The sequence below is a fragment of the Semicossyphus pulcher genome, unplaced genomic scaffold (assembly GCF_022749685.1).
Source record: "Semicossyphus pulcher isolate SPU_LCO1_2020_fin unplaced genomic scaffold, fSemPul1.0.p SCAF_1, whole genome shotgun sequence".
Lineage (NCBI taxonomy): Eukaryota > Metazoa > Chordata > Actinopteri > Labriformes > Labridae > Semicossyphus > Semicossyphus pulcher.
In genome coordinates this window covers 32,073,466-32,086,296 of record NW_027211603.1, presented here as the reverse complement: position 1 = coordinate 32,086,296, position 12,831 = coordinate 32,073,466, and the positions used below count along the sequence as shown (strand labels likewise).

Sequence of the window (12,831 nt, the reverse complement as noted above, 5' to 3'; positions counted from 1 at the left end):
TGTCAGGTCTTTTAACATCTATCTTTTAACAGTGTTAATGAAATCAGATAACAGTCATTAACAAGTTTGTCTTAACTCCTGAATATCTTAAAACAAATGTCACTCAGTCAGAGTGCCGGATCTTTTGTTCATTAGCAATCTCGAAGATCTCTTTGGCGGCACCAGTGGCGATAAATGGCAATTGCACGTTGCACCTCAAGAGATCCAAATAGCATCCTTGCTGATCATGTCGATTGTTTTTCTAAATCTAAACGTGGAACTGTTTCTTTCTTCTTTCTAGATATGCTCTTATTTTGAAGCATAATCAATCTTTGTTTTGCATACTAACACTTCCTCAACTTGCTCACTTGAGTTTGTAAAACCAAGGAGTACATGAAATGCAAGGGCTTTCTTCAGTGGGCCCTAAGGAGAATCTACACAGGCAACAAATGTGAAGTGTATTTTTTCACATGTGTGTGTCGGGACAGAACTGCTCCAATGTCATTCAATGCTGCAATCTCCACCAACCGCATATGATGCGCGGGACAGGGGCGTAATACTCGAGTAACTTTGGGCTGCTCCGTTCGTTTTACGCGTCAAGTCTATTTTTCCCCACTGTCGCACGTCAGTGAAGCGTAGAAAGCGTAGAAAGTAAATGCATGCCCACAACCAAGGAAACCATGTTTAACGATGTGATCTCTTCATTTTAGCCAACTTTGATTTCAGGAATAGCAACTACCACTGGCTAACTATGAGACTCATCTTTTTCTTTAGTCGCAGCCAGTGAAGATTGCAAAAGAGATGCTGCCATGGCGCTTACGTGTCGCGCATGTTCGTCTGACGCTACGGTGTCGGTGTAGATTCCCCTTTAGGTTCCATCACCATTGTGAAAACTCCTTCAGCAAAAGATGGTGAATTTGAACTTTATACTAAAAAAATTTACTTTAAAGCAAGTATTTAAAAAAAAAAAACATTGCTCCACGGTATAAACACATCAGGCACAAACTTACTTTCATATTTAAAGGACACTTACATTTATTTCACTCACATAGAATTTTTCATTTGCAGTAGATGGTCTATACACACGTCTTTCTCTCCTCCGCCTTCTAGCCCGTCTTTACACCCAGCTTAGGGTACGGCTATCATCCCAGCTAACAATGAAGATGTATTTAGGTGAATTAGCCATTAAACTGTCAAATCAATCATTCATTCACACATAAAAACGTCAGAACTCTCCTTTGAAAAGAGTGCGTTTGAATAGATAAAAGGGCCTATTTCTGGTGGCACTTTCAAGAGGAATACTCGTTAAACTGACTTATAAGTGTATGCCCTGAACGCCACGCCAACCTTTTCACTTTACTCTGTGACACATATCACATTGTCTCTTTTTCCCACACATACACAACGACGGATTACATACAGTCTAACAGTGTTATATTTCCATTTGACACCGTTACATTCTCTTTAGAAAATGTTTGCATAATAAAAATGTATCCCAGCATTCATCTGCCTGGGATGTTCAGACTCACTTCAATGATGAGAAAAAAAAGAAAAAAAATGATCCCCTATTTTTGTAACTGCTCTGAACAGAATTATAACAACAGTCCTTGTCAAAAGCACCTAGTGATATCCTTAGTTAGCCGTCTATCAAGAGAAAACACTGGTGAAATCATTTGCCATAAAAACATTTATTTCCAAAGTTTAACCATTTCCGAACATATGTTTAACATTACAAGTCCAGGCCGGCAGAGATGCACAGCATGTCCTGTAATATTTCAACATGCAATCACTGTCCAACAAACTGGAAGAACTTCAACAGACCTATTCATCTGCTGTTTTGTGTTGCACTGAAACATGGCTGCCCGGATTGGTACCAAAGTCTCTTCAGCAGCTGGAAGGATTCCCACTTTAGAGGATCGCAGGCAAAACGGAGTGATCTGTTTGTACACTATGAGTGGTTGGTGGATTCTTTTTCCATGCAATGTAAAGTTTCTCCTGTGAGCTTGCATCCTTCTACTACACTGCTCGGTGTTTACATTCAACTGAAGGCTAACAAAAGGGAAATACAGCACAAACACACGTGCCAGATAGTGTTTGGAGTAGAAAAAGCAAGAATCCTCCGTTATTGTCTGCATCTTTAACAAAGCTAGTCCAAGCCATGAGCTCTGCAAATACAGACCGTTTGTAAAATGCCCAACCAGAGAGGAGAACACTTTGGATCATTGACCATGCCCCCCAATACCCTGAAATACTCTAATCATAATTTGGTCCACCTGATTTTGAAGCTCTTTTGGCCTGGTGTGAGGACATCAAAGAAGTGCAGATTCTAGGCAGGATCTTCAGATGTACTTCAATGACAAACACTGGTTCACAGCTACCATAAGATAATTAATGTTGGGAAAAGAAAATACTGGTGAAATACTGGTGTAAAGAGGCAGTGAGGGAGGATAAATGACTGCACACTGTGAAAGTTCATAAACAGTTCTTAGCCAACAACTCTGCTCCTGACTGGATGGGTCAGACAGATGACAGACTACAAACCTAAAGCCCACCCTAATGACCTATGCCTGGCCAGCGACCTGGGACAACTCTCTGCATCCTGGAGAGGGATGTCTGCTGCTTCAAAATCCCCACGATCATCCCTGCCCCCCAACAAATCAAGACTTAATGACTGTTGAACCTTTACCTTGACCACTGCATTCATTTGCGTTCCCACTGCTGTCCCATCTTAGAGCCATTACCAACCCTCCCCTGGTACCCCTGCAGTTTGTCTACAGAGTCAACAGGTCTGTAGACGATGCAGTCAGCACTGCTCTCCTGTTCATTGTCAGCACCTGCGCTCTCCAGGGACCCATACCAGGATCCCAGTTTTGGACTTAACACCATCATCCAAGCTTTGCTGCATTACAAGCTCTCCTAGTTGAGTGTGAGTCAATCCACATGCAGGTGGATCACAGACTACCTCTCTGAAAGGAGCCAGCAGGGCGAACACATATCAGACTCCATGACCGAGTGGCTCAGGAAGAAGAGCGGATCATCCACTAATCAGATGATCAAAATTGAGATCCCTAGTGAGTGTGTATGAATGTGTTGATGAGCTTCACATGGCACAGTCATTAATGTAGAAATGTCAGTGGGAGTCATTCTGCTTCCTTTACTCCATCAAGGCTGCGTTCTTTCGCCTCTGCTATTCTCCCTTTATACCAATAGCTGCACCTCCAGTCATCAGTCGGTGACAGTCTGGTGACCTGGTGCGGTGACAACAGCCTCGAGCATAATGCTCTAAAGACAGAGATGGTTGTGGATTTCAGGAAAAAAGCAGCCACAACCGACCCATCACCATTGTTTCCACTGTGGAGTCTTTCCGCTCCCTGGGGACCATCCTCACCCAAGAACTCAAGTGGGAACTGAACATCGGCTCCCTCATCAAAAAGGGACAGCAGAGGATATACTTCCTGTGGCAGCTGAAGAAGTTCAACCTGCCAAAGAAAATGATGGTGCACGTCTACACCACCATCATTGAGTCCATCCTCACCAGGGCAGGCTGCAGTGTATCATCCGCTCTGCACAGAGGGTGATTGGCTGCAATCTTCATCTCTGAGGCATGCAGGTAAGATTACTCATCTGTACTGCTCTTTACACCCGGTGTACATATTTTGTATTATATTGCCTTTTTATGTTTTATTCTTATTGTCTCTTTTTATCTCATTCTATTTAAGTCTCTGGGCAAAAGTACGGTTTAATATCTTTTTTACTTATTTTAATTGTTAAATGTTCTGCACCAAAACACCAAGTCAAAATCCTTGTATGTGTAAACCTACTTGGCTATAAACTTGATTCTGATCATCCACGGCTTCAAATGGGCGCTGAACATCAGTGGGAGATCGTCCATGTCAGGTTAGTTCTGATACTAACTGATTCTGCATAGATATAAGTACTACTTATGTTTGGATGTATTGCCAATATAAACAAATGAGAGGAAATCGCTGTGAATTTTACACACAACTTTGCCATCTCATATACAGTTCTGTCTCGATAAGTTTAGGGTTCCAGTGCATGTGTGAAAAGGGCTAGAGAAACTAAAAAGGAGAGTATGCGGAAAGAATGCAAAAGTCCAGCAGCTGCCCACTCCTGGTGGACCAGACTGGGGTCAGACAAAGAAACATGGTGGTTTTGTTAGAGATGTCAGAAACTGGCCAAGTGATTGCGCAAACATTGGTATGATTTTGTGCTTGGTGGTAAAAAATGTACCTTTTGTCCTTTTAAAAAGTTGTCCTTCAGCCTCTAGCTGCTCCAGCTGCTCCCATGCAGACTTACTTGTCCTCTCCCAAGTGTGAATGCAATGTGTATTGAACTACAATGACACAGAGAAGTGCTGCATGGAGCTTGGTATTCAGGTATAGTGTATCCAACTTACAAAACCTGTCCCTAGCACCTGATGTCTGAAAGTGCTTTTCTGAGAACAATCCTTTGATATGCAGAGTAACAACGACCACCGTTGAAAAACGTTTGCAGATCAAAAAACCTCAGAGCGTATTCCCAGTTCTTGTCAAAGGTTAATTAACATAAAACTCAGTTGCCCTCAAAAGTAAGAAAGATAGACACTTGCAGATTTTATAATGAGGTATGTGTACAGTATCACCTACCCTGGAAGCTCTTGTTGATTCCAGAGGGGAAGCTGTTTCCAAGCATCACCACAGTTGGGTCAATGATGATTTCCCTGCTTCGGCCCCGCAATCCTGTTACCTCCCTCTTCCCTCCGCCACCGTCCAGCCGCAGCGTCATCTCATTGTCGTGCCGATCTAGGAAGACCTCATGCCATTCACCGTTGTCGAGGCGATAAGTGGGCAGGGTTAGGTTGTAGTCCCCGTCACCGAGGTTGAAGAAAACACAGAGGAGGCCCTGGAAGATCTTCAGAGGGAAAAGAGGATAATTAGTTTGAGGTTTATTAATTCAAGTTTGACTTCCCATGTTCTATTTGTGTGCCAGATTTCAATCATAGTCATCACATCTTTTGATGTTGCCATTGGTTATAAAGAGTATTTTTACTTACTCTCAACACAGAGCAAATAAATATAATTAATCATTGGGAACAACATTAGCTTAATGAGTTTAATTGAAATGCACTGGGCTAACACACAATGATAGGGCTTGACATTAGCATGAACCGCAAGTCAAACACTGACAAACTAGTGGCAGCAGGCCTGTCATCAATTTACTGTGATGTTTCATTTGGATCTTTGCCAGGAACTCATTAGTATCCAATGTACTCTACTAGGAGCGTTTGTTGAGGCAGCTACTTTGGAAGCTTTCCTTCTTGCTTCTCCTGTACATTTTATTTTGGATTAATCATGTATGTTCTTTAGTGTGTACCACGTCTAAACGGAGGAGAAAGAACATTTTCTTCCACAATTGAACTTTTTTCCCCAGAAATCATTTGTTCTTTATTATAAGCACAACGTTAACAACAACAAGAACACATGGCTACACTGTGAGGTGACGCAAGTAGCGTGAATTCTCAAATATTGGACTTTATTTACCTTTAGAGGAAAAAAGTCATTTGTTTGGCAGCAATTTTCCAGCAATATGGAGGTTTTGGTGCTAAACGTATCCAAAATTACTTTTTAATACTTTGTTTCTTCAAGCCAAAACAGAAACCTGCTTTCTAAGGATTATCTACAAACCTTCCTGTGAACTGTTTCATTAAGGGCAATTTCCTCCCATAAAAAACACCATCTGTCCTCTTTGAGCAGTGAGGTGAACCCGTTACAGCAAATAGTTTTTTTTTTGCACTGTTTTGAGTGGCACAAATGGCATTCAGGTCCTTTGTTTTGTGGCAGAAGTCTTAGCAGCACATATTTGAAACCTCAGCAAATCAAATTGAAACTATCCTCAGGGAAAGATACTATTGAGTATAAATGGGAAAAAATGTTTAACTGACCCCAGTCCCAGTCTGAGGTTTTAAAGCTAATTGGGATCAGGCAAAAGAAAAGGTTTTACTTGGTTGGTAAAAGGCTGGATCAATAGACCAATTTCGCCAGCTGACCAATAAGCCAGATACGCTCCCAGGAGGTTGGCAAACAGGGAAAATGGGGGGAAAAAAGCAGTAAACAGACATCTCTGCTGTTTTATGCTCATCAAGTCTCAAGTAGGACCCTTAACAAATATTAATGATTCTATGTTTCAAAGGCCCCTAAAATTCTACAACATAAAAACCACCTCCACACCCCAGTTTCATCCACTCTCCATATGTTCTTACTTTAATATGACGAAAAAGCATTTGGGGGAATCTACTTGTAATTTGTGTTATTGCCATGGGCTTAAAATAAACTCTAAATGAGGCAGTGTTCCTAGAAAGCTGACAATTCATCGTTTTGTTAACTTGCACAAACATGACCTGCTGTCACTGCATTCAAGACACGCACACACACAGCCACAGAGTCGAGCTCCTGAAGGACATCTCGTTGAGGAAAAGTGTCTTGTGAGAAAGTGATGTGGGGACACTGAGAAAGACAGAGAGAAACGATGGACGAGAAGAGACAACGAGGGAGAAAAAAGCACTCGTCTCATGTTTACACAAGTTGTTTCTCTTCAACAGTTCCATTGGATTGGCTGTGATGCAAACCCAAATGTCTATCACTGAGCAATTTTTATTTAAACGATGTCTGTGTGTGCGCATATGTGTGTCTGTATGACAGAATGAAAGGGGGCAAGAGAGAGAGATAATAAGTCCAAAGGCCGTTTTAAGAAGGATCGGGTGGTGTGTGGGTCTTCCTCATTTCAATTTCAAACTGTTTCCTCCAAGAGTCCCACTGAGCATAATTTTCTCCCCTCCATCTTCCTCTGCCACCGCTGCCACGTAAACAGAGGACTGAGATGAGAAGGGCACAGAAAAAGAGACAGAGATACAGAGAGAGGGATGTGAGGAGAAAGGAGAAGTGGGTGGCTAAAATTACTCTCCAACTCCTTCTCAACAAAATAAAGACAAAACAAGTTTTTCGGTCGTGAACTTTGTGAAAAAGACAAAGCAGCCATCACTTGTCCCCTCTCACTGTACCTCTGCCAATTTGCCTGTCTTCATTTTTCTCTTTCATTGCTCTCTGCCACATCAAGCCCTTCTCCTCTGCCCATCGTTCCATTTTCCAGCCTTCAGTTGTTTCTCAAAGCAGCAAGTTAAAGTGCTGGACAGCTCCAAGGTTGCTTAGTTGGAGAACCGTGGCTCATTTCAAGGCTCTGTGATGAAGTATTAATTATATTTAGAATCCACTGGGGCAGCGCTTTTTAACCAGACGCTCTCACAGCCACCTGATTTTACCCCCAATTAAAGTTGAACGGAGCAGAGCAATTTGGCTCCTGCTCCGCTCCCTGGGTGGTGTGTGAGTGAATGTGTTCAATGGCGTGTGTGTCTTTGCAGGGGCGTCTAGGTGTGTGACTCCATTTTAGAGTAAACAGTCCCACTGCAGGGACAGTTCAGTTCCCCCAGATGCTTCCTGTGACAGACTGCCTGCGATGCCATAGCCTTTGGAAGTGCAGACATGTGCAGATGATGTGTTAATCTACCCTCTTCTCATGATTCAATAATGGTGTGCAAATGCAGAGTATGTGCTCTTATGACTAGCTCATGCATTTTTTCCTTCACCTTTAAGTATACTGGGAATAAAGAACAAGCTGTGCTCATTACTAGATATACTCTGCTTTACGTTCATACAAGTGTGTTACTGACTTCATGCGCCCATTTATTCCCACCTCTCGAGATCTGTACTAGGACATCGCTTTGAATTCTTATCAGCCTAAAGGCAAATGAGTGTAATTTATGTTAAATACTCCATATACTGTAAGTAAACAATTGAAGTGACAGCTTAATGTTGTTCTGATGTCGTGCATCACCATGTTTGTTAAAAGTGAGTTTTTCTATCTCAAGTAATTCAATGGTTTCTAAGTTTCCTGGTAGGAAGTATCTATTATGGTGCCATCACAGCAAAGATTGAGTTGACCAGCATGTCAACTGAGCATGCTAGTTTGGTCCTGATTGTCATAATTCAAAATATGTGTCATCCCCAGTCAATGTAACCTGCTCGATAAAATTTAGACTAAACTCAATAAGCAGTAAAAAGCGAAGAGACATTTAGCCTAGCACGATTATACGGACTTCTTTTCCTAAAATGATTTCTAGTCCTCAATGGTTGCTAAGCTTCAGCCATGATCACATACTGTGGGTGTGAAGAAACAAGCTGCAAAGCTGTTAACATACAAGTGAAATTTATTTGGGGATTGCAACGTGTGTTAACTCTGCAACAAACTTCAAGCTCTTCACCTGAAGCTGGGGGACTTCTCTTCATCTGTTGTTTTGTAATTCATTAAAATTGGTTACTTGGATCTACACCAGAGTCTGTGCTAGAGCTTTTCAGGGCTTTGAGTGTTATAAACCATTACACAAAGAAAAAATAAGGTTTCGGATTTGTATTATAGGAGGTGATTATTGATTGTGATCCTCGATACCTCTTTATTTTTCCTTCCTGATTTTGAATTTAGGGGGTTGTCAAGGGCCAAGACTTTTGGTACCCGCAAGGGTTATTAGTATGGGTTGTGTATGTTAGGGAAAAATATATTAAGAGCTGGAATGAGGAGTTTTTGTCTTTTTGCATGTGGGCCATGAAATGTCCAAAAAAATTTAGCGTAATGATCAGGTCATTTCCTGCTTTAATTACACCCAGTGGTCTCTCTAGTTGGTACCCCTGTGCACTTCAATACAAAGATTCTGTCCTAAAGTGGACTTTTATCATTTCAATAACTTTTGGTTTTCTATTATGTTTTACCTGAGGTGTTGTTTCAATCTTAATTAATAGCTCTGTGGTCACAGCTTTTGGTGGTTTTGTAAAAACAACCCATTATATTAGAGATGTTGCTGATACTCTGCCCATATCATGTATGTTAATATGAGGGACAAAAATGTATGTACGTGTATCTTTAAATATAATGTAGAACAACTTTAACTGTGACCCTATTTATAAACACATTTGCATTAACACATGCACAGAGGTGGGCTGAGTCAAACAGCGCCCGCAAGCTGGCTTATTACAGCAGTGTGAATCTTTGCCTCTGAATGTAATTGCACAGCTTGAAAAGCTTGCTTTGGTTTAGTCTGAAAACATCTACATTTTTGTAATTAAAGAATAAGAAGATTAAGACGAGTCTTTCCGCTAACTTCCTACGACATCAGATACTTGTAGGAGAAGACACTAGCAGCCCAAGCTAACCAATCACAGTTCTTTTGTTTAACATGTGGTGTTTAAGTAGCAGCACTTTTACAAACTTATAGTTCAAGTTTCGAGAAGGTGACCCTGCATCAACTGTGCACGCTGTAATTATTTTTCTTAAATCATAATTTGTTGCTGCTGTGTTTATTCAAAATGTTTAATGCTTTTCATTACAGTGTGTACATTTTTATTGGCTGGTGATTTATCATTGAAGGTTGCTGCCAGAATGTGGGTCACTCTCACATGAGGTAATGACACCGAGGAAGAGTAGAGGCCGAAAACAATCCGTTGTTGCCCTCACAGACTTTATCAATGGTTCTCGAGATGCTACATGAGTGCAGACTGTTTTCATAGAGTCTGAATTTCCCCTCTTCTATTTGCACTATGATCCTCTGGATGTGCCAATAAAGTCAAGTCTCTTGAATGAAATAAATCCAATACAATATAGGGCTGCACGATGTTAGAAAAAACATTGCGAGAACTTTTTGTTCTGCGATTTTTATTGCGATTTTAAAAAATACAGGAAATTATACCACAAAAACGCAGTGTGTTTTCATGGCCATATTAACAATTAACAATCATGCTTATTATTTAACACACTTGGTTCAGGGACTGACAGCCATATGAAAAAGTAGAGAGAGCTCAGGTGAAGAGACGTTTCTTTATAAAATACATACAAATAGACTTGTGGGCTGCAGTCACGTTACGTCATCTAGCATTTCTAACGATGATCACATTTTATCAGCTTTATCAGTGACAGTAACTTTTTGTGACGAAAGCTCACTGTATCCTTTTATCAGTCAGCACACAACCTTATGCCCTTGGTGCGCTGCAAGTATAGCCGCTAAAATTAAGTCTGCTCGGTGAAAAGTCCGTTTATGTAGCCACAGCGTTAACCAGGTGCCACCTCACATAACGCAGCGTCTGCCTCGATTATCCTGCTGACATGATCTGTGACGGACAGCAGCGTTGTGTGCTTGTTTACAGTTTAGGTGACACAGGTTCTGCTTCACAGCGCTCAGTTCACTTTGTGCTTTCATAAAGGGATGCACTAATGTGAAATCAGTGAATGAAGTCAAAGCTGAAAACTCTGACGATGAAACTTGTACACTGTGTTTTTATATCGACTTCTAGCACCTTCTTTACTGAATCTAATGATCTGTTGAATAATCTGTGCTCTATAGTGCTAAAATTTATCTTCATTCTGAATTTTCTCATAATATTCCCTGATGTTTAATATAGTATCTCGAAATACTAACTACTGTGTACTCCCCAGTCCCCTCCCTCCTGTAATATGCACAAGCTGACAAAAGCAGCAGACGGAGAGGAAACAGATTCCAGTTAACTTCCCAGCCAAGAGGGACTTTTGGATGTCTTTGTTGAACTGAGACCAATGGTCCAAACGGAGTTTATATTGGAGCCATAATTCAACATAATTAATTTATGTTATGGCTCACAGTTTCTTGTCGACATGAATGATACGTTAAATATTACCAAATTTGACACATCATAAATCTTAAATTACCGGGAACATTGTTTCTTGTTTTTTTTTGTTGTTGCTTTTAACCATTGATTGATTCCATCCCAATAATGTCTGTGTAATGTCTTCAAAGGAAAGTGAAAACAAATGAACAAACAGAGATGGCGACAACCCTGAGCTGAGATTCAGGAAGCTCAATAGTGAGATGAGAAAAGCTGAATTGAGACAAGGAACCAACAAAATGAGGCCAAAAAACTGAAATAGGGAGAAAAAAAAAAAAGAGTACAGTTTGACAGAGCTCTCGAGTAATAATTAAAGCTCAGACTTGTCAAACCAGGTTACCATCAACACACGATTAAAGTTCAACATTATTCTACTTGAGGACCATCTATTGTCTCCATTCTTCCTCTAACCACCTACCTTTAAATAGATCAAATCTATGGCTCACTCTAACATAGATAAAACATACTTTACAGTTGGTTGTTCTTCTTAGTCAACTTTCATGCAAACTGTTTTTTTTTAATTGCAATTTCCTTCATTTCCCAGACTGACTCTGAAGAGCTCCAGGTGTTTTTCCAGTTTCCAACCTTGATATAAGCTGATATAACACCAAGTTTGACTGATAATACACAGCAATCAGCTATAACATTATGACCACCTGCCTAATATTGTGTAGGTCCGCCTTTTGCCAAAACAGCCCTGACCCGTCAAAGCACGGACTCCACTACACCTGTGAAGGTGTGCTGAGGTATCTGGCACCAAGACGTGAGCAGCAGATCTACCTCTAAGTCCTGTAACTTGCGAGGTGGAGCCTCCGTAGATCAGACTTGTTTGTCCAGCACATCCCACAGATGGATCAAGGTTTGGAAAATTTGGAGGCCAAGTCAACACCTTGAACTCGTCGTGTTCCTGTTCCTCAAACCATTCCTGAACCATTTTTGCAGTGTGGCAGGGCACATTATCCTGCTGAAAGAGACCACTGTCATTAGGGAACACTGTTTCCATGAAGGGGTATACACTGCCTCCGCCAGCTTGTCTTCTTCTAATAACCCAATCCAATCCACTTTATTTATAAAGCACGATTTTAACAAACACAAGGTTTCCAAAGTGCTGCACAGCAAGATAAAAAACACAATAAATAACACAACAGAAGCACAATAAAATGATGAAGGACACAATTGGATAAAAGTAATATAATAATATAAAATCATAAGATCAACACACTACATGGTGTCAAAAGCCAGAGAAAAGAGGTGGGTTTTAAGAAGAGATTTAAAATGAGACAGTGTGGAGGCCTGTCTAATGTGCAGTGGCAATTCATTCCACTGTTTTGGAGCTGCAACAGCAAATGCTCGTTCACCTCTGAGCTTAAGCCTAGCTTTAGGGACTGTCAGGAGCAGCTGGTCAGCTGACCTGAGAGAGCGGCTGGGAGTGTAGGGGTGCAGCAGCTCAGAGAGGTAAGGTGGGGCAAGGCCATTCAAGGCTTGAAAAGCAAATCAAATAATTTTAAAATGAATCCTAAAAAGGACGGGCAGCCAGTGGAGTGAAGCTAAAATAATGCTTCTTCATCTAATAATGCACCCTGGTGCCATGTCTTCCCCAGGTATGCAACACATAGCACCCGGCCATCCACATGATGTAAAAGAAAATATGATTCATCAGACCAGGCCACCTTCTTCCATTGCTCTGTGGTCCAGGTCTGATGCTCTCGTGCTCATTGAAGGCGCTGTTGGCGGTGGACAGGGGTCAGCATGAGCACCCTGACTGGTCTGCGGCTTCACAGCCCCGTACAAAACAAACTGTGATACACTGTTTCTTCCGACACCTTTCTATCAGAACCAGTATTAACTTTTGCAGCAATTTGAGCTACAGTTGCTCTTCTGTTGGATCGGACAACACGAGCCAGCCTTCACTCCCCACGCATATCAATGAGCCTTGGCCAGACATGACCCTGTAGCTGGTCCACCGCTTTCTTTCCTTGGACCACTTTTGGTATGTACTGCATACCGGGAACACCTCAAAAGAGCGAACAGTCACCCATCATCAACACACTAGCACAGGCAGGAGCCACATAGCCACAATTATATCAGATATCACAATACACACAGTTAGACA

At 41.4% G+C, this 12,831-nt stretch overlaps 1 protein-coding gene across 1 annotated transcript in view; it reads right to left on the bottom strand.

The window, feature by feature from the left end:
* LOC138589795 (neural-cadherin) overlaps positions 1 to 12,831 on the bottom strand; it is a 334,506-nt gene that overhangs the window by 36,709 nt on the left and 284,966 nt on the right. Inside the window, exon 33 of the mRNA XM_069660252.1 lies at positions 4,626 to 4,890. Within this exon, the coding sequence (XP_069516353.1) occupies positions 4,626 to 4,890 (265 nt within the window). The remainder of the gene's footprint in view (positions 1 to 4,625; positions 4,891 to 12,831) is intronic.